The sequence below is a fragment of the Otolemur garnettii genome, unplaced genomic scaffold, assembly GCF_000181295.1.
Source record: "Otolemur garnettii isolate 467f Iridium unplaced genomic scaffold, OtoGar3 scaffold00007, whole genome shotgun sequence".
NCBI classification, from domain to species: Eukaryota; Metazoa; Chordata; class Mammalia; order Primates; family Galagidae; genus Otolemur; species Otolemur garnettii.
Window position 1 is genome coordinate 3,939,336 of NW_003852402.1, and position 22,819 is coordinate 3,962,154.

A 22,819-nucleotide genomic window follows, 5' to 3' on the forward strand; every position below is an offset into this window, starting at 1 on the left:
TTTTTTTTTTTTTTTGGAGCTCATTGTAGCCTCAGACTCCTGGGCTCATGTAATCCTCCTGCCTTGGCCTCCTGAGTAGCTAGGACTAGAGGCACATACCACCATACCTGGTGAATTTTTTTGTAGACATGGGATCTTGTCATTTTGCCCAGGTTGCTGTCAAACTCCTGGCCTCAAGTGATCCTTCTGCCTCAGCCACTCGAAGTGCTGGGATTACAGGTATTAGCCATCATGCCCAACCTAGTATTCTTTTTTATAATAATTTTCTATTGTCACCATCAGCCACAACTTTACAAGTTCTCATTTGTTTTTAGTAGATTTAATTTTTTTGCTGGTAGAGGAAAAATTTCAATTTTAATCTTGGTCTTCATGTTTTCCATTGTTAGATTCAGCAAATAGTTGTTCCATATAGAGTGTTGGGAGCAGAAGACAACATGCAGAATAAGATAATTTCTGTTCCAAGAGTACAGGGATAATAAGAAAATAACGTTAATTAAATAGAAGGTCAAATAATACTTTATGAAACTTAATGAAAATAAAACATGATTTAGGGACATATAACTGGGAGAGAAATAGACTGGGAAAGGTTTTCTAGAAGAGATGCCATTTGATCTGGGTTAAAGAATAGAATATTTTCTCAGGGATTTGGGAAGGTCTATTTAGGGGACAACCAACAGGCCAAGTTAGCCAAAATGTGGTGCATATTTAGGGTAGCAATGGGCTGTAAGGCTGATGAGGACTTTGTATTTAACTTTCTGGGAAAAAAAGACTTTGAAGTATTTTTAGTAAGGAAATACTAGAACTGTGCCTGAGTATAGAGCCATTCTGTCTACTTGTACTGTGAATCCTATCTCCTCTTGAATATTTGCTGTTGTTAACTATCATCTTTCTCTTCTGGATTCGAATCCTCCAGCTCAGGTGTATGTGGCTGCTGCCTTAGCCACTCAAGGCACAGGCGCCGAGCCTATGTATTGTTTTTAGAAGTCGAATTGAATTATAGTAGCAATATGTGACATTCACTCAAAAGATGATGTTAATCAAATGAATGCTAGCATCACCATGCAGCCAGAACCGTTAAAGAAAATGGTAGAAGCATAGTTGTCAGTTGTCTTTCGAGGAGCACAATAAGCCCCTTCTGAAATATTTGAAATTTGAGACCATTGTGGAGGTACAACAACAATGGAGATGTGAGCATGCAGCAGAACCTCCAGTATGTGTATCATTTGCATGCATTCAAGTTTGAGATGCATGGTATTGTGTGTGATGTGCTCAAGGAAAGATCTGAGAGGCCTCATACAGCTAGACCTGCTTCTGCTGTTTTGCTGGAATAGTTTGCACACTTGCCACAGAAGTCTACCAAACAATGTGCACGTGAGACAGGAATTAGCAGAACAAACATATGATGTTTTAAAAGAGCAAAATGGAAAGTTCATCCCAGGAACACATCAGTACCTGCACTGAGACGAGAGGGCTTACCTTGATGAAAATTTGCCATAACAATGGATAGAACAAAGAGGTGTGGTTGAGTTTCCCCCATGTTCTCCTGACTTAACACCCCCTGATTTCTGGGAGACCTTGAAGGGTATGGTGTACCTTAGAAAACTGGGTAGAAAGCCAGATACATTGATGGTACTTCAGGAAGAAACTAAAACGATGTGCGCAGTGATAGTACAAGTAGACGCTTTGGTCAGTGTTGCTCACCCAGTATTTCATCATAATCAGAAGTGTCTGGAGGTTGATGGTAACCACTTTGAGCACCTTTTGTAATTGCAAAAGTCGATTCTTGTATTTGATATTTGTATTCATTTTTTGTTATTGATATATGCGGAATACTACGATTTTAATACCATTTTTCCCCAAAAATAAGACACTGTCTTATATTTATTTTTTCTCAAGAAGACACACTAGGGCTTATTTTCAGGTGATGTCTTCATCTCCGTGACGAAATGCATGGCATGGCAATGCAGATATGCTGCATAGCCACTCCCATCAGTAGGTCTTATTATCGGGATAGGGCTTATATTTAACAAATGCATAGAAATCCTGCTAGGGCTTATTTTGGGGGTAGGTCTTATTTTCAGGGAAATATGGTACAGTTTTTTCCTTACAATGTTTATACTTTTTTGGCACCTTCTGTATAGAATGTTAGAGAGTAATAGGTTTTTTCTAATTTTTAATTATTATGGGTACATAGTAGTTGTATATCTTTATAGGGAGGGTACATGTGATCATTTTGATATAGATAACATATGAATTAATCAGGGTAATTGGGATAGCCATAACTTCAGTAATTTAACTTTTTTTTTTTTTTTTTTGGAGCCAGATTCTCACTATGTCACCCTTGGTAGAGTGCTGTAACTTCATAGCTCACAGCAGCCTCAAACTCTTGGGCATAAGCGATTCTCTTGCCTCAGCCTCCCAAGTAGCTGGGACTATAGGCACCCGCCATAATGCCTGGCTATTTTTCTGTTGCAGTTGTCATTGTTGTTTAGCTGGCCTGGGCTGGGTTCGAACCTGCCAGCCTTGGTGTAGGTGGCTGGTGCCATAACCACTGTGCTATGGGTGCTGAGCCCTGATTTATTTTATTTTATTTTATTTTATTTTATTTTATTTTAGTAGATGTGAGGGTTTGGTGATGCACTATTGGTTTAGGTGATAGTTTCCATATTATTTAAATGAAGATAACTAAAGTTCAGGGAAATTAAATGATTTGCCATGGTGTGATATCTAATCATGAGAGAAAGCTGATTTAGATGTATGTATTCAGATCCTTAAATTTAGACCTCTTAATGCATTACCATCACTGCATAGAAAAAACAAATGATCTATGTTAAATTTCTCAGTTACATGCATTTTGAACTTCCATTGGTAGCCTGGCATCAGTTCTGGGCAAGATGTTTTATCATAAAGAATGAATAATGCTTTATCTCTTTTCTTCCCCCAGGAAAATCTAATGTAATGGATGCACTTAGTTTTGTAATGGGAGAGAAAACAGCTAATTTAAGAGTGAAAAGTATTCAAGAACTTATACATGGTGCACATATTGGAAAACCTGTTTCTTCTTCTGCAAGTGTAAAAATTGTATATGTGGAAGAAAGTGGGGAAGAGAAAACATTTGCAAGGATCATCCGAGGTATTTTTCATAGATACTTGCTTATGAGTCATTTGATTTTTTTTTGTTGTTGCTGCTGTTTGTTTTGGAGACAAAGTCTCAAGCTGTTGCTCTGGGTAGAGGTGCCATGGCATCATCATAGCTCACAGCAACCTCCAACTCTTGGGCTCAAGTGATCCTCTTGCTTTAGTTTTTTTTTCTTCTACTTTTAGTAGAGACGGAGGTCTCACTCTTGCTCAGGCTGGTCTTGAACTCATGAGCTCAAGCAGTCTACCACCTCAGCCTCCCAGAATGCTAAAATTATAGGCGTGATCCACTGCACCTGGCGAGTCATTTGATTTTTCAAGAGTTAAGCTTGCCCATTTTTTCTTTCTATGAGGGTGTGACTTATTATTGCATTGGCATAGTGAATAAAGGTTCTTGTTTTTCTCTTAGACAGCAAATATCAGAAGCAAGTAATGGAACCTGTTTAATTCTTCACTAAGCAGACATTTATTCAAATCCCCCTAATGTTAAATAAAATTTTTATATCTGGATAATTGGTTAAGATGAAGAGGAGAGAGCCTACCTTAAAGACAGAGAAATCAAGTTCTTCTTGAGATTCTTCATGTTTATCAGGTTTATTTAATGGTGAACTGTGATAATTATATGCATATTTTAGGCTTGTGTAGACAGTTTTTTCTACCACCAAAAAGCAAATTGAGTGAAAAGTTTGAATGGATAATGCTTTGAATTTGTAATTTGTGATTTATTCATAAATTCCCTATGTTTCCTGAATAAACAAGATCAAAAGTTGTTTTTGTGTATATATAAATATATATATACATACATATATATTATCCTATGCTGGGATTTTACAGAGCTTCAATGTTTAAGTGTTTTGGTTATTGTTTTTATTCTCATCCATTAGAACATTTCTAATGAGAAATACTGTCTTACTAACCTCCCCCAAATTCAATGACAAATGATTTTAGAAATATTTATTATATACTTAAATGTGTATTTTACCACATTATCAATTGGGTATATTGGCTAGTTTTCTCATTTTCTTTGGATCTTTAACTCAATAGTCTCCATCTCAGTAAGGATTCACTTAGGTATCCATTTAAAATTGCAATGTCAGCTGGTTGCAGTGGGAGGCTGAGGCAGTAGGATTGCTTAAGCCCAGGAGTTTTAAGACTAGCTCCAGCAACAGAGCAAAGAGGCTGTCTCTACAGATATTTTTAAAAAAAAACTTTTTTTAGCTAGCCGTGCATAATAGTGAATGCCGATAATTCTAACTACTTGGGAAGCTGAAGTAAGAGGATCACTTGAGCCCAGGAGTTTGAGACTGCAGTGATCTATGATCACACCACTACATCCCAGCTGGGTGGCAGAGAAAACCCCTTGCCCTTAGAACTAAAATAATAAAATAACATAAAATTTTAATGCCTGTTTCTCCTACATAAAAACTTCTGTTTCTCCTTCCCATCTCGTCTTTGTTCCTTAGCATTTACCACTTTCTTTGTTTTTCTTTGGGGATAGAATGACAGGTCCTCAGCCTAGCTCACAGCAACCTCAAACTCCAGGGTTGAGCCGTCTTCCTGCCTCAGCCTTCCAAGTAGCTGAGACTACAGGGGTGTAGCACCATGCCTAGCTACTACTTTCTAACATACTATTTATTTTACTTGCATATCTTAGTTTTGTTGTCTTTTTGACTAGGATATAAACTTTCTGAGATCAGAGACTTTTGTCTGTTTTCTTCCTTGCTATAACATAGTCCTTGGATAGACAATATTTGTTACTATACTTGATCTTAGCCAAGATGCCAGGAATGATTATATTCAATATTTGTTGACAATGTATTTATAACCACTGTATTATTGAATAACTGGCCATTTCAATAAGAAAAATATTTCTATTCAATATTTATATTTTCTATAACAGTTTTTATTTGATTTTAGGCAGTTGTTCGGAATTCCATTTTGATGATAATCCTGTGAATCGTTCCGTTTACATAGCAGAGTTGGAAAAGATAGGCATAATAGTCAAAGCACGAAACTGTTTAGTTTTTCAGGTAAATATAGTAATTTATTTGATTCATAGCTTTAAAAATACATCACTATATTTTATATACTGTTGTGCTTTACATACTGTTGTGCTTTACTGTTTTTAAAAGGGAACTGTAGAGTCGATTTCAATGAAAAAACCCAAAGAAAGAACACAGTTTTTTGAGGAAATCAGCACGTCAGGAGAGCTCATAAAAGAATATGAAGAGAAGAAAAGAAAATTACAAAAAGCTGAAGAGGATGCTCAGTTTAATTTTAATAAGAAAAAAAATGTAGCAGCAGAGCGCAGACATGCAAAATTAGAGAAGGAAGAGGTAAGGTGTCAAGAAGATATAACCATTAAGTGTTCAATACAAAACTTCCTGTTGGAATCACTAAATATGGACTTGGGTTAGCAAGAAACTTTCTCTACTAACATAAGACAAATAACAGCCAATATTCATTAAAAATAAACTTTTTGATATATCTTCCACTGTTTGGATTTTTCTTTCTTGATGGACAGGATAGCTAAACTGTATGTAACAATATCTTATTTTGTCCAGGCACAGTGATGCCTATAATTCTAGCACTCTTAGAGGCTGAGGGAGGATCCCTTGAGCTCAGGAGTTCAATTCCAGTCTGAGCAAGAGCAAGACCCTGTCCCTATTAAAAATAGAAAAATTAGCCGGTGTAGTGGTGGGTGCCCGTAGTCCCAGCTACTTAGGAGGCTGAGGCAGACGGATTGCTTAAACCCAGGAGTTAGAGGTTTCTGTGATCTGTGCTGATGCCGTGGCACTCTAGCCTGGGCAACAGAATAAGATGCTGTCTCAAAAAAGAGTCTGATTTTTTTACACCTGAAAACAACTTTGAGAGGTTTATATTTTGTGTGGCAGAGACTCTTAAACTTTTAGATCTTGACTTCTTTACATTCTTAAATATTACTGAGGACCCCAGAAGATTTTGTTATGGGTTTTTGATATGGGTTATATCTAACAATATTTATTATATTTGAAATTAAAGTTAAAAATTTAAATAATATTTTTGGTGATCCATGTAAAAATAGCAATAAGCTCATTATATGTTAACATAAATAACATTTTATGAAAGATAACTATATTTCCCAAAACAAATTAATTAGAAGAGAGACATTGTTTTTGTATTTTTATAATCTAATGACTAGCTTAGAAGACAAACAGCTGGACTCTTATAAGTACTTCTGTATTAAATCTTATTTGTGCTATGGCCTAGAGGTTTTACCCACCATTGGCTTTTGTACCAGTAATGCAAGTGTCAAGACACTAAAAGTGTCAAATAAAGTCTTAGTATTATTATGAAAATAGTTTTTGCCTTCAGGGACTCCCTAAAAGCGTCTTAGGGACCGTACAGAAACTATAGAGGCTCTAAGTGAAGAGTTCTATGGAATTTCTCAGTCCCTTCCCAATGCCTAGTATATTAAGTACCTTAGCTACAGTTGATCATGGTTTGTATTTAAAGTGTTCTTTTTCATATGCAAATCAATCCTGTTTTTTCCCTTATATAAACCTTCCAGTTCAGTGCTGCTTTCTGCACTGCGAATCTAGTCTCTGATACAGCCTACTGATCTTACCCCTACTGTTCACCTCTTGAGCCTTAACTTCCTCCACTTTGCTATCACAGTGACCTTTATTATTTATTGAACACACCACATTTTGCTATTTTCTCTACCTAGATAGCTATATGCCTGGTTTTTGCATAGTTGATACTCTCTCATTCAAATTTTTATAAAAAAACCATTTTCTTAGGCAAGCATTTGCCGTCCATGCCCCCAATCTAAATTAGCACTCCCTCCCTTGTACTATCACATTACCCTGTTTTGTTTCTTTTGTAGCATTTATTGCTGTATGAAATTATTTATTACTTGTTTGCTTGTTTCTTCTGACTACTTTTCCTCCTTCTCCCCAGTTAAAATGGCTGAAATATAAGCTTTGTAAGAATTGAGACAATCTGTTTTGTTCTCGAGTATACTCCCGGTGCATAGATCAGGGCCTGGCACATAGTAGACACTCAGTAAATATTTAATGAAGTAAGTGAAAGGTAGATGTGTTTCTTATTGGTGATGTTTCTCTGTGTCTTAATATTTTTGAATATGTGTACATGTCCTTGGTTTTGTTAGTGGAAAGGAGTGACATCAGTAAAACTCAGACTGACACTCACAATATACTAAAATAGTTTCAGCATCTAGGGTGGCAACCACATAACCGGAGCTGGTGGGTTCGAATCTAGCCTGGGCCTGCCAAACAACAATGACAACTATAACCAAAAAATAGCCAGGCATTGTGGCAGGTGCCTGTAGTCCCAGCTACTTGGGAGGCTGAGGCAAGAGGATCATTTAAGCCAAAGAGTTGGAGGTTGCTGTAAGCTGTGATGCCACGGCACTCTACCCAGGGCAACAGCTTGAGACTCTGTGTATACACACACACAGACACACACACACACACACACACACACAAATAGCTTACAGAATTGCAGAATTTAAACATTATAAGGACAATTAGAATAATCCAGCTTTCTAATTATCTTTTATAACATCCTGGCAGATGGCTATTTACCTGTTACTTGGAATATTTCCAATATTGATTAGGAGCTCTCCTCTCACAGCAGCCTCTTTATTTGTTTATTAATAGTACCAGTGTTAAATAAAGACTTCCTTTTCTTATATAATTTAGAACCATAATAGTCCTATTAGTTCTATCAGTAGAACTATATAGTAGAAATTATTCCCTTCAGTACGACTTTTACCTGGAATCATTAAATTTTAAGTTTCCAGGGACATTATAAATTACATAAAACTTTTCCTTCAGTTTACAAATGAGGAAACTGATGCCAGATATGTTAATGGATTTGCCAAATTCACAGGTCAAGATAGAAATGGGATTAAGACCCAGGTTAGTGGGTGCCACTCTGTCCTTACCATCATAACCACTAAGTGCATGAACACAAAGTCATTTACTGGTTTATTGGCTTATTTTAAAAGTATATCCAAATAATGCTACTTTGGGCAAGAATACTGTTACTTAATGGCACAAACAAAAATTCATTAGAGATCATCTTGTTGGTACAATAGTTGAGTTTATGAAAGGTCACCTTCTATACACCCTCTTTTTAGCTACTGTTGAATTGTGGTCTTTCACAGGCAGAACGTTACCAGAGTCTCCTTGAAGAACTGAAAATAAACAAGATACAACTGCAGCTTTTCCAGCTTTACCATAATGAGAAAAAACTTCATTTTCTGAAGACTGAACTAGAGCATGTGAATAGGGATTTGAGTATCACAAAAGAGTCTTTTTCTCATCATGAAAATATAGTTAAAGCCAAGAAAAAGGAGCATGGGATATTGACTAGACAACTACAACAAACAGAAAAAGAATTAAAGTGAGTTTTTAAAAATAGGTATTAACAATTGTGTTTTATGTAGATTGACAGAGAAAAATATAAGTGGCACTTTGAAAGTTAATTTAAGAAATAAGCTTTTTACTTTGGAATACCTTCAGATATACAGAAAGATTGTAAGTATACAGAGCATTCCCCTATTCCCCACACTTTCTCTAATTATTAACATCTTAAGTTAGTATGATACCTTTGTCAGAATTGGTAAACCAATATTGATATGTTATTACTAACTGAAGTCCCTACTTTATTCATATTTTCTAATGTACTTTTCTGATCTAGAATATATTACATTTAGTTATTTGTCTCCTTAGGCTTCTTTTGGTTGTGACAGTTTCTCAGACTTTCCTTGCTATTGTTGAGCTTGACAGTTTTGAAGAATATTAGGCAGGGTTTTTTGTAGAATGTCCCTCAGTTGGAATTTGTGTAATAGTTTTGTCATAATTATTATGCTGGGGTCATAGGTGTGGGAGAATAAGACCATAAAATGGTCTTGTATCAGACCATTCAGAATTATCCAATAGTACATTATTTTTTCTTGTTACTTAGTTCAAAATACAGCCATTGAGAACTCTTTGAGTTAGCTCTGTATCTCTGAAATATTCTATTATTGTGATTTGGGGGGGAGCATTTCCTTACTTTCTGGCACTACAAGATGTTCCAGGTTCATCTTATAGGAGCCACTCCTAGCATCAGCCCACCCCAGCTTGTATGAAGCCTGCCCCAGGCCTATAATTGGTCATTTTTCCAAGGACCTCTGGTTCCTTTTGTTGAAGAATTGTATTAGGAACCATCACCGAGGTGCTAAGTATGCTCATTGCTACTGTGGTATCTTTGCTTCTAGACTTTCTTAACTGATAGAACAAGAAAATATATGTGTATATTAACCCTTGTATACATACATATCTGTAAGTACTTCCATATGTAGACATCTATATCTATTAAGCTAAACATGAGTTCATATTGCTGTCTCCCACATGAATTATTCTACCCTTTCTTGCTTATGTATAACCTCCCACTTCAACAGTGAAAAATCAGACTTCCACCATCTGCCATATATTTGCTTAATTGTTCAGTTCTAGTAATGATATATAGCAGTATCAGAATTGTTAACCCATACCCCAGTGGGAAGCAACTTTATAACTAGAGTACAGTGCTTATATACAGTTCCTTTTGCTTTTAGTCTTACAAACACTACTCATTTCTAAAATTATTTAGGCCAGCACATTTTCCTCTCACCCCTTCTGTAAGATTACTTTGTGAATTATAATAAAGTTAGATTCTTTTGTCACAGTCTACATTCCATCTATAATCCTTCAGCCTGCTAAGTGATTTTTGAAATATATATACATTAAGTTTCATTCTTGGTGCTATAAAGTTCTATAGATTTTGACAAATTTATAGCAAGTCATGTGTCCACCATTGTAGTATCACACAGTAATTTGCATGTAAAAGATGCCCTTTGTTTCATCTACTCAACCATCCCCTTAACCTTGCTCAGTCTTTAGCAACCACTGATCTGCTTACGGTCTCTGAAAGTTGATTTATGTTTTATTGTCATTTGGTCAAAAGAACTTCTTTTTAATTTCCTTTAAAGCAAACTCTTCTTTTTTTTAGATCTCTTGAAGCCCTTTTAAATCAGAAAAGGCCTCAGTATATCAAAGCCAAAGAAAACACTGCTCACCACCTCAAGAAATTAGATGCAGCTAAGAAATCAATAAAAGACAGTGAAAAACAGTGTTCTAAACAGGAAGATGACATAAGAGCCCTAGAGACGGAGCTGGTTGATTTAGATGGTGCTTGGAAAAGTTTTGAAAAGCAGATTGCAGAAGAGATCTTACATAAAGGGCGAGACATTGAACTGGAAGCCAGTCAGGTGAAAAAGTCAATATGTGGAAGTCTTTTGTTTTTGTTGTTCCAACTTCTCCTTTTAATTAGGAAAATTTAAAGGATGACCTCTCTTTCTTATATTTTAAGATATTATCCTCAGAATATAAATTATGGAGATTTATATTTTTAGCTTAAACACAGAATCTACTTTTAATCTTTAGACTAAGGTATCTTTCTTTTATAAGATTAGATGGCATTATAACATTTCTGAGTGAAAATCCTAGAAACTACTTGAACAAGATTACATGGTGTTATTTTGTAATAAAAGTAAGTAATTAAGTTATTCTTAAGATAACAATTTTTGCCTTATAAATACTTAACAGATACATGTGTATTTGAAGAGATATGGTAACTTTATTGGATGGGAGGGAAATTGATTACTTAAGATACTTTAAAATGTTAAGTGATTAGGCCAGGCATGGTCGTTCATGCCTATAATCCTAGCATTCTGGGAGGCCAAGGCAGGTGGATTGCTTAAGCTCAGGGGTTCAAGACCAGCCAGAGCAAGAGCAAGATGCCATCTCTGAAAAAAGCAGTGGACATTGTGACAGGCACCTGTAGTCCCAGCTACTCAGGAGGCTGAGGCAAGAGAATCGCTTGAGCCCAAGAGTTTGAGGTTGCTGTGAGCTATGATGCCATAGCACTCTATCGAGGGTGACAAAGTAAGACTCTGGCTCAAAAAAAAATGTTCAGTGATTAAGTAATCTCCAATTTAGTACCTAAAACTTAATGATAATAAATTAATAGTAGATATTCAAACAGATATAATTGAGAATTTTCAAATATTCTCTCAACTAAATTTTATCATTTATCTCTTTTATCAATTTTATAATAATCTTATATCAGTATGTATACCAAATTAATTTTGACTATATAAATAGGCAAAAATATATTATTTTCCCCTGGATTTTCTCCTCTTCTTGAGACTTTTGGATAAGGACTTTATTATAGAGGTTTTCTTGAAGACTCTGTTGCTCTAAATAGTTTTTTAAAAGAAGGCTTTTACATTATATTTACATTATTTTACATGGAAAATATGGCCAATTATGATTTAATTTATATGAAACAAACTTTAGATAAGATTAATTATCTGCTAGTACAGAATATCATACAAAGAATTTCCTCTTAGGCTTCTTTATGTGAGTTAGCATTTTTTTCAATACTGTTTATACAGCTTGATCGTTACAAAGAACTTAAGGAACAAGTAAGAAAAAAAGTAGCTATAATGACTCAACAACTGGAAAAACTGCAGTGGGAACAGAAGGCAGAGGAAGAAAGACTAGCATTTGAAAAGAGGAGGCATGGAGAAGTTCAGGTACCTCTGGTTGTGCAGTAATGATTTAGAATTATTCTCAGTAAAATTTTATTCCTTTTTAATGAACTTTGTATAAATGGACTTTTATCAAATTACAATGTTTAAGTTTCTGAACTGCCTGTTATGCTGTTTAGGAATATTTAGGTGTTCTTTTATGCTTAAAATAAGGATAGACATTACTGAATGAATACTCATGTACTCAGTAAACATTTTCTGTGCATCTGTATAGTTATAGGCATGGTCAGAAGATGCTGTCTCTGTTCTTTTTTTTTTGGTACAAAAGGTCTTTATTGGTGGGGGGAGGGAGGCTTCAGAGCAGCACTGAAGAGGGGACAGAGTGGGGAAGAGAAGAGAGAGAGTAGAGAAGAGCGTGGGGGAAGAGGAGGAAGGCAGAGGACAGAGGAAGGCAGGAGAGAGCTCTGTCTCTGTTCTTTATGTGTATTTTAATCCAGAAGAGTTAGAAAGAGGATAGATACAGACATAAATAGATAAATATTATAATAGAGGTAAATGCAAAGTCATTTGAAAACATCAAGGACATATTGCCCAAGAAGTGCTAATTAGTCTACATTGGGAGTAATCATCAAGACAGCATTATGTTGTTCTGCCTCAGAGTCTTGTTCTTCACTTAAGGTGTGTATTATCAGTAAATAACTAAATTATTTAACTCCTTTGGGCTTTCATTTCTTCACTGTACAATGAGAATAGGTATGTCTAGACCAGGCACAGTGGCTCATGCCTGTAATACTAGCATTCTGGGAGGCTGAGGTGGGTGGATTGCCTGAGCAAAAACAAGACCCTGCCTCTAAAAAAATAGCCAGTTGTTGTGGTAGGCACCTGTAGTCCCAGCTACTCAGGCGGCTGAGGCAAGATAATCACTTAGGCCCAAGAGTTTGAGGTTGCTGTGAGCTATGATGCCATAGCGCTCTATTGAGGGTGACAAAGTGAAACTCTGTCTCACACACATGCAAAAAAAGAGAATAGGTATGCCTACCTTAGAGTGATGGGCAGATTGACTTTCAAAATGAAAGTGAGTGTGATAATATGTGTATACCAAGCATCTATAGCTAGGCATAGTGGCTCACACCTATAATCTTAACACTCTGGGAGGCCCAGGTGGGAGGATCCCTTGAACTCAGGGGTTTGAGACCAGCCTGAACAAGGGTGAAACCCTGTCTCTACAAAAAATAGAAAAATGAGCTAAGCATCATGGTAGGCACCTGCAGTCCCAGCTACTAGGGAGGCTGAGGCAGGTTGAATCCAGGAGTTTGAGGTTGCTATGAGATAGGCTGATGCCACAGCTCTCTAGCCTAGAGCAACAGAATGAGACTATTGCAAAAAAAATAAAAATAAAAATAAAAAATATATATATATATGTATGTATATGTACACATACACATAAATCTCCCTCTTAGCCTCATGACCTTTTCTAAAGACTGAGGATTCGGACTATGAAATTTATTATGGCATATTCAGCAATAATAATTATTATTATGGAGTATATGGGCCATCTTAAGGAGCCATTATTTATAATAAGAACTATAGTGGGGAAATCATTCAGAATTATATATATTTGATTTATAACTAAAATTTCTAGTTAGAAGAAAAAGCATTTATTGGTTACCTGTAGTTTGCTAGGCACTTTACATTCATTAACTCCTTTATCTCACAACAATACTGTAGAGTTACATATTTGCTATAGTGGATAAAAGAAGAAATTGGTCTGACATTTTTCAGGAATAACAATGATAATGCTATAATACATGTATCAATTGTATTTATTTGTATATAACATGTACCAAGCACTTCTTAATCTTCAAACAACCTTATGAGGTTTTTTACAGGTATATCTTGAAGTTATTGCAGGTTCTGTTCCAAACCATTACAATAAAGAGAATATCAAAATAAAGCACGTTATGTAAATTTTGTTTTCCAAATGCATATGAAGTTTATGTTTACACTATAGTCTGTTAAGTGCACAATAGCATTACGTCTAAAAAAAAGGTACATACCTTAATTTAAAAATGCCTTATTGCTAAAAAAAAAATGCTAATGATCATCTGAGACTTCAGTGAGCTATAATTTTTTTGCTGGTGGAGGATCTTGCCTTTATGATAATGGCTGCTTGTTGATTAATTAGGGTGGTGATTGCCAAAGATTGGGGTAGATGTGGCAATTTCTTAAAATAAGGACAGTAGTGAAATTTTTTTCATTAAGTGACTCTTCTTTTCACAAAATATTTCTTTGTAGCATGCCATGCTATTTGATAGCATTTTGCCCACAGCAGAACTTCTTTCAAAATTGGGGTCAATCCTCTCAAACCCTGTTGTTGCTTTATTAACTAAATCTATGGAGCATTGTACATGCACTGGCTTTCCAAACCTGCTCTTTTTGTTTCTTCTCTCTGATCTGGCTGTAGTGGCCTCCTAAAACATACCAGATATGTTTCTACCTGAGGGCCTTTATACTGGGTATTCCTTTGCCTGGAACATGTTTTTTGTACATTTCTGTCTTTCTGCAAGTCTTTATTCAAATATTGCCTTCTCAGTGAGGCCTAGCCTGACCATCCTACTTAAAATTTTAGTCTCCATAGCACTTTTGCTCTCTTTTTCCTGGCTCTGTTTTTCCCATAACATCAATCTCTTGATATACCATTAATATTTAATTTACTTATATTTGTCTACATGCCTTCTCTAAAATGTAAAATGTCACAAGAGTAAGGATATGTTTTTGTTCACTGGTCCATCCCAAGAAGCCTAGAATAGTTTTTTATCCAGAGCAGATAGTCAATAAATATTTGTCAAACTAATGTATTTCTTAGATAAAGGTTTTAAGCACAAGATGATTGGGTTAACTTAGCTTAGCTAGTACTATAATTGGAAGAACTGAGATTTGGTTTCAAACACTGTATCTCCAGAATGAATCTCTTTAATCTTTGTATTGTGTTGTCTCATTTTAGTTATTTTGTTAATTTGGCAAATGAAAATACAAAAAAATTATGAAAGTCATAGTGTATGATAGTTCTTTGAAGAGAAAGCATTTTGTGTAAGGAAAAAAGCAAAGGTAGTAACAGAGCAGGAATTACTTTTAAAACATTTCTGTAAGGCCAGGTACAGCGGCTCACTCCTATAATCCCAGCACTCTGGGAGACCAAGGTAGGCGGATAGTCTAAGTTCACAAGTTCGAGACCAGCCTGAGCTAAAGCAAGACCCTGTCTAAAAAATAGCCAGGTGTTAGCAGCACCCGTAGCTTAGTGGTTAGGGCGCTGGCCACATACCCTAAGGCTGGCAGGTTCAGACCTGGCCTAGGCTAGCTAATCAACAATGACAACTACAACAACAACAACAAAAATAGCTGGGCATTGTGGCAGGCACCTATAGTCCCAGCTGCTTGGGAGGCTGAGGCAAGAGAATCACTTAAGCCCAAGAGTTTGTGGTTGCTGTGAGCTGTGATGCCATAGCACTCTACCAAGGGTGACATAGTGAGATTCTGTCTCAAAAAAAAAAAAATATATATATATATATATATATCCGGGTATTATGGTGGGCACCTATAGTTGCAGCTGTTTGGGAGGCTGAGGCAAGAGAATTGCTTGACCCCAAGAGTCTGAGGTTGCTGTGAGTGCCATGGCACTCTACTGGCTACCAGGGTGACTGAGTGAGACTCTGTCTCAAAAAAAAAAGGTTTTTTTCTATAAAATAATGCACTGACTTCTGAAATACAAATTGCCCATTTTTGCCTTTGTGCATGCTGATTTCTTTTTGGAATAATCTGCTCATCTTTACATGTTAAATGCTGTAGTTACCTACACTACAAAGCCTTCCTTGGGCTTTCTTTTTTTCCTACCTCATCTCCAAAAAAATAATTTGCTCCTCATATAATTACCCATTGTTTTTAATCTGTATCTTTCTAAGGGCTTTTATCGAATAGCATACGGTTAATACATGTAGTTAATTGGTGCAGCTTAATTAGATTGGAAACTTCTTAAAGACAGGATTCTAATGGTATCCATTGTAAACTATGCATTTACAAGATGTAAGTCTTAGTTGAATTGCTATTATCTTTTGAGTACAAAAATGAAGAAGCAATAACATGTCAGGGTAGAGAAAGATGGAGAAGACCTGTATCCAAACTCAGTTTTTTACCAGACTGATGGATCCTTGCACAGACTAAAGAATCTGTAACTTGATGTAGTTCCTAAGATCTTTGACACTGGGCAGTGGTTAGTTTTCCCAGACAATCAGCATGATCAGCCAGCATCTCAAATCCAGTATGCCTGGTACCAAGGTAGTCTAATTATCTCACATGTGTCCATGTGAGCACCCAGGCCTGACATGCCTAGGCCAGAGTAAAGGCACAGAGGCAGGTGTTCCCAGTTAGCTGAGCTTGGTGCTCCTCCTCAAACTGATCTTGTTTCTTTCTCTATGAATGGAATTTTTTTTTTTTTTTTTGAGACAGAGTCTCAAGCTGTCACCCTGGGTAGAGTACTGTAGCGTCACAGCTTACAGCAACCTCAAACTCTTGGGCTTAAGTGATTCTCTTACTTCTTCCTCCCAGGTAGCTGGGACTACAGGCACCTGCCACAATGCCCAGCTATTTTTGTTGTTGTAGTTGTTATTGTTGTTTTCGCAGGCCTGGGCTGGGTTCAAATCCTCCAGCCCCAGTGTATGTGGCCGGCGCCCTAGCCTCTGAGCTACAGGTGCTGAGCTAGCCAATTTTATTGAATGAATTAGTTTAAGGGACATAAAAGATTAATATAGATAATTGAAAATAATCCCTTTGGAGCTTGAAGTTACCAAAGTCAAATCATTAGAGATCAAATATAATAGAACCTCCATAGTTGGCCACCTCCCTATACTGACCACCTCCTTAAAGTTGACCTAATTTTCATAGACTGGATGGGCACCACATGTACATATCGGTACCTTAGGCCTAGTTCTTTATGTTGACTACCTCCATCATATGTTCACCAATTTGTTACAGGCCCTTGGGTGAACTTGTAGAGATTCTACTGTATCTAGCAAATGGTGGAGTCAGGAACCCTGCCTGATTTGTATAACTTTAATACTCTATACCAGACTGCCTTTTGAAAATTAAAATTTGTTCTTATAGATATTTTCATTTACTAGTAGTTATGTTTAATACATTTCAAATTATAACGACTTATGATATTATACTAAGTTCTAGGCATATAATTTTGGTGGTTTGGAATTGCCGAAATTGATTTTAGTTTTCATTTTCTCTTTTAGGGAAATCTAAAACAAGTAAAAGAACAAATAGAAGATCATAAAAAACGAATAGAGAAGTTGGAGGAATATACAAAGACATGCATGTATGTAGAGTAAAAAAATCCAAGAAACTTTCTTCATTTTTTTTTGGCAGTTTTTTTTTTTTTGACTGGGGCCAGGTTTGAACCTACTGCCTCTGGTATACGGGGCTTGTGCCCTACTCCTGTGAGCCACAGGCACTGCCCCAGGCAACTTTCTTATATCTCAAACATCTGATATATCTCTGAACGTCAAGTGAATGTTCTCACTATGTTATAATGTTCTCCTTCATTATTTTCCATTTCACTGTATATTGCTAAAGATTAAACTTAACTGCATACTAAATTATTTAACACTTGAAAATATTAATGTGTAACAGCAGTGAAACTTAAACTACCTTGTGGTATTAATATATAATGGAAGTAATGAGTTAAGTCAGAAAACTGAAGCTAACTTAAGTATTCTGCCACTAAAGATTTCTTTTAAATTGGAATTTCCTTATTAGAAAATGAAGCTCATGGCTTGGCGCCCATACCTCAGTGGTTATGTCACCAGCCACATACACTGGGGCTGGCGGGTTGGAGCCCAGCTCAGGCCAAGTTTGAACCCACCAGCCCTGGTGTATGTGGCTGGCACCCTAGCCACTGAGCCACATATGCTGAGCTTCAAAATCTCTTTTGCCAATATTGATGTTAGGTTTATTGCATTGTATTTTTTAATCCTTTTAAAATTGATAAAGCACTACTTCATTCCTCAGCAGTGCCAGGCTAAGAAAGAGTATGTTGGCTCAGTACCCGTAGCACAGTAGTTATGGCACCAGCCACATATACTGAGGCTGGTTGGTTCAAATCTGGCCCAGGCCAGCTAAAAACAAAATGACAACTGCAACAAAAAATAGCTGGGCATGTGGCAGGCGCCTGTAGTCCCAGCTACTTGGGAGGCTAAGGCAAGAGAATGGCTTAAGCCCAAGAGTTTGAGGTTGCTATGAGCTGTGACGCCACGGCACTCTACCAAGGGTGACATAGTGAGACTTTATCTCAAAAAAAAAAAAAAAAAAAGAGTATGTTATATTTGAGATTACTAAGTTTTGATTTTTTTCTTTTTTTGCTATATAATTTTGTTATTATGTAGGGATTGCTTGAAAGAGAAAAAACAGCAGGAGGAAGCCTTAATGGGTGAAATTGAAAAAACAAAATCAAGAATGTCTGAAGTTAATGAAGAATTAAATCTTATTAGAAGTGAATTGCAGAATGCTGGAATTGATAACCATGAGGGAAAACGTGAGCAAAAGAGAGCAGAGGTCCTTGAGCACCTTAAGAGGCTATACCCCGAGTCTGTGGTAATTAGAATAAAGTTGATTAAGACAAAAATGCAAAGCATTCTAGTTTAGTGAAAACAATATCTTCTTATTTGGGATTAGAAATATTACCAATATTAAGAAAAATTATTTCAGAAATATTTTGTGTTTTATACTATTTAAAATATAACAGTAGTCAGAGCTCATGTCCAAGATTCCTGGGTCTGAGTCCTCCCCGCAAAAAAATAAAATACAAAAGGTAAATAATTAGGGTAAAATGTAAATAACTTCCAAGAGTGCCTATAGATAAGTCATTATTGGGGAGAAGCATTGACAGGAACATAATACCAGAAAGTCCAAGTTGTAGCCAGTACCCTCAAAAGACCTGGGTGCCATGAAGTAGTCTGAGCTCCCCAGACATGTAGCTTCAAACCTCATGATTTTTATGGTTTCAATATTTTTAGAAAATATATTTTTAACAGGTATTATTGGCATATTTTTATTCTCTGAGTCTGACTGTGCACCCAGTATTCCTTTAGGCAAAATATAAGCACCCATTTGCTTGGGATGGCAGCCTCACAGGATTCCTTTGGTATCAAGGGTCTGGCATCTGACTTTCTTGTCACTACCTAACTCTACCTTGTGCAGTCTTTATTTTATAGTGGCCTGTTTTCAGCATTTGACACAGCTAACTACTTGCTCTATTTTAAAACTACTGCCATTGGCCTTCATGATACCACACTCATGGTTTTTCTCCTACTGCTCTGGTCAACCATCTTCATCTCCTTTACAGCATCTGTTTTGACTTTCTGACTCTTAAATGTTGTTTTTGACTTTTGGATAATGATGAAGGAGTAAGGCTGAATCACAGAATCTCATTCCCCTAATTAGTATCAAAATGATAAAAACTAGTAAAGAAAAAAGAAAAACTAGTTCAACAACAACCAACTGAATGACATAACCTGCAGAAAGCTGTGATAGTGCAGGATTTAAAAAAAAAAACCTTGAAAAGTATAGCATTGCTTGCTTGTAACTGCAGAAACTGAACTGATAAATTATCTAATTCCTGAGAACTCTCACCTAGTAGTCTTTAGTAAGAAGGAAACTCGTGTATTTGTTTTCTTTTGTCTTCTTCTAACTGAAGGGAGTTAAATGAAAAAACTGATGAATCAGGGAACATGACCCTCTCATGTTTTCTCATGGGAGTAAAGACTCCAGGGGGTCCTAATTAAATTGCTCAGCCATTTTTAATCCCTCTTGCCAAAATGAGATTTTTCTACCTCCCTCAAGGTAGAAGAACCATGGTATAGGATGTTAATTGAAAACTCAGAAGAGAACCCAGGTATTCAAATTCAAAGCACATTCTTTTTTCTTTTTTAAGATAGTCTCACTCTGTCACCCTGGGATTGAGTGCTATGATGTCATCACAGCTCACAGAAACCTCAAACTCTTTGAGTTCAAGTGATTCTCATGCCTCAGCTTCCCATGTAGGTGGGACTATAGGCACTCACCATAACACCGCCCTGATTTTTCCAGTTTTAATAGAGACAGGGCCTCACTCTTGATCAGGCTGGTCTCAAACTTCTGAGCTCAAGCAACCTACCTCCCTGGGCCTCCCATAATGCTAGGATTACAGGTGTGGTCACTGCACCTAGCCATAAAGCATATTCTTAAAAAGTCTGCTGATCTCTCGTGACATACAGATCCTTAGGAGATAGGAAAGTGGATAGAACCAGAAATACTTATTTTATAAATTGCTGCTTAGAGATAACCATCTCAGTTCTACAGGCAAGAGAATCAGGAAAACATTATCCATCACAGCAGCCAAAGAGTCTGAATGGTATTAAATATTAGCAAGGTAAAAAGAATCACTTTGGCAGCTATGATAATAATATTAAAGTATTTAAAAAAATTTAGAAGTCAAAGGGTCCAGTCTAGGTTACAGAACAAAATCCTCCCTAAGTGTTTGTGCCATGAAAATTTAGTAAGAGTTTGAATTTATAAAACTGGATTCAACTATGAGGTTAAACAATAAAATGAAAAGGGAAATGTAGAGATAAGAAAACAAATCAAGAACAAACATTGCTGAATAATTAGCATATAATTAATAATAGTACATTTAATAAATTAGAAGTGGCAATAAATACTAATAAATTAGAAATAGGAAGGAATGGGTTAGATAGCAGAAAATCAAATTATTGATCTAGAAGAAAGGCTTGAGACAATCACAAGGATCAAAGGGAAAGAGAGATTTGAATAATTAGAGCAAAGATAAGATGAAAGACAAATAAGGAAATTATATAACTCAAGTGGAACCTGACAATAGATGAAAGAGTCCAAAGATGTGGTTGACATTCAGACATTTTGTAGTAAAGTTTTTAACTTCAGTCTATTTCTTGACCATTCTTCAGGTTTTAGCTCAAGTAACATTTGGTGGGAACCCTTCCCTGACTTCCCTTGTTAGGGCAACCTGGTCCCTGTTGTGTACTCTTGAGTGCACTCTGTACTTTGTCACACTGTCTAACTATTTTGTACATACGTGTCATTCTATTATTTATTTCTTCCTTGGTAGACCAAATATTATATAAGGTCAGAGAGTATCTGTTTTGTTCAGTAATGTTTATACAAGTGTCTAGCACATAGTAGGTACCTGTACATAGTAGATATTGTATAGATTCTTAATAGAGAAGAGAACTAATGAATATAACTTAATTACTGTAGTTTTGTAAAATATTTTAATACTTTGGTAAGGCTAGTCCCTCTTCATTACTGTTTTCCTAAAGGAAGCATAACAGCTAAATGGACATTTCATAATGAAACTTAGGTCTATTTGAATGAGACTCTATTAAATTACAATGGATATAATTGTATAAAATTAGTTTTTGTCTATTTTACTTTATTACATTAGAAAACAATGCATTATATGTTCCTCACTAATGTATTTGTTTTTCTCTCCTTAAGTTTGGAAGATTACTTGACCTGTGTCATCCTATCCATAAGAAATACCAGCTGGCCGTTACTAAGCTTTTTGGTCGATACATGGTTGCCATTGTTGTAACCTCTGAAAAGATAGCAAGAGATTGTATTCGATTTCTGAAGGAGGAAAGAGCTGAACCTGAGATGTTCCTTGCTCTAGATTACCTTGATGTAAGAAATTTGATATTATATTTAGTATGACAAAAATCTCATCTGATAAAGTATGTCTTTATTACCTGAAAGTATGGTAGAGATTGAAAAAAGTCATAGCTTGGATGCCAGTTAGCCAGTCATTCATGGCTGGTATTAAATGTATTGGCAGGCAAAGAATGCTATCAAGAGACTACTGTCTTTTTTGACATATCATTTCTTCCTAATCTAGTGTGGCCATATCATTTCTTCCTAATCTAGTGTGGCCATAATTCTATTCTACCTTGGTAAATTTGATGCTATTGTTCTACCAGTGTAACCAGTCTGCCTACTAACCAGCAATATATCTTGTTCTGTAGTAAAGTATGGGAGATGTTTAGATGTGTAGTGTGTTAGTAAAATGTCAACTCAGTCTGTATTGTAAATGTTTGATCCAGAGTGTTAGCTCTTTGTGGAGAAGGCGAAATTTTGAGCTCAAGTCTAAATTTCTGGAGCAGGGATTCCTTCAGTGATTTTTTACTTGCCTACTATTCTTTTTTTTTTTTCTTTTTTATTGAATGGTAACTATGTACATTAATGCACTTCTGGGGTACAGTGTGGTGTTTTCACACACAATCCAAAACACTTCCATCAAACTGGTTAACATAGCCTCCATGTCATTTTCTTAGTTATTGTGTTAAAATGTTCATATTCTACTCTTAGAAAGATTCAGTTGTACCCTTGTAAGATAAACCACAGAAGTGATCCCTCCAATCCCTCTCCCCTCTACGCATCCCCCCTCCCCTCTCCTTCCCTCCTCCCCGTTTGCCTACTATTCTAAATGTTCTAGCGTTTATACTTGCCTACTATTCTAAATGTTCTAATATTCTAAAATGTTCTATTACCAATTGGTCTAGCAGTTAAGACCCTGCATTCCAAGCATCATGAATACTGATAAAGAGCACACGTGCTTTATGTTGGACGGCCCTTGAGTTTGAACCTCAGCCCTAGTTCTAGTTAGCTTATAATTAATAAATTATAATAATTTATAAAACTGATTTGTTCTTAATTTTTCTAAGCTTCAGCTTTTTCATCTGTGAAGTGAAGGAATTAGTCCTTACCTTCTGGGATTGTATTGCAAGAATCATTATATGGGGCGGCGTCTGTGCCTCAGTGAGTAGGGTGTCAGCCCCATATACCGAGGGTGGTGTGTTCAAACCTAGCCCCAGCCAAACTGCAACAAAAAAAACATAGGCTTGGCGCCAGTGGCTCAAGTGGCTTAAGGCACCAGCCACATACAGGTTCAAATCCAGCCTGGGCCCACCAAACAACAATGAAGCCTGCAATCAAAAAAAATAGCCAGGCGTTGTGGCGGGCACC

At 36.3% G+C, this 22,819-nt stretch overlaps 1 protein-coding gene across 1 annotated transcript in view; it reads left to right on the top strand.

The window, feature by feature from the left end:
- SMC1B (structural maintenance of chromosomes 1B) overlaps positions 1-22,819 on the top strand; it is a 78,870-nt gene that overhangs the window by 3,100 nt on the left and 52,951 nt on the right. The window contains exons 2-10 of the mRNA XM_012814112.1: positions 2,945-3,133; positions 5,056-5,168; positions 5,271-5,474; positions 8,312-8,550; positions 10,183-10,441; positions 11,630-11,770; positions 17,020-17,102; positions 18,169-18,376; positions 21,296-21,481. Of these exons, the coding sequence (XP_012669566.1) occupies positions 2,945-3,133; positions 5,056-5,168; positions 5,271-5,474; positions 8,312-8,550; positions 10,183-10,441; positions 11,630-11,770; positions 17,020-17,102; positions 18,169-18,376; positions 21,296-21,481 (1,622 nt within the window). The remainder of the gene's footprint in view (positions 1-2,944; positions 3,134-5,055; positions 5,169-5,270; positions 5,475-8,311; positions 8,551-10,182; positions 10,442-11,629; positions 11,771-17,019; positions 17,103-18,168; positions 18,377-21,295; positions 21,482-22,819) is intronic.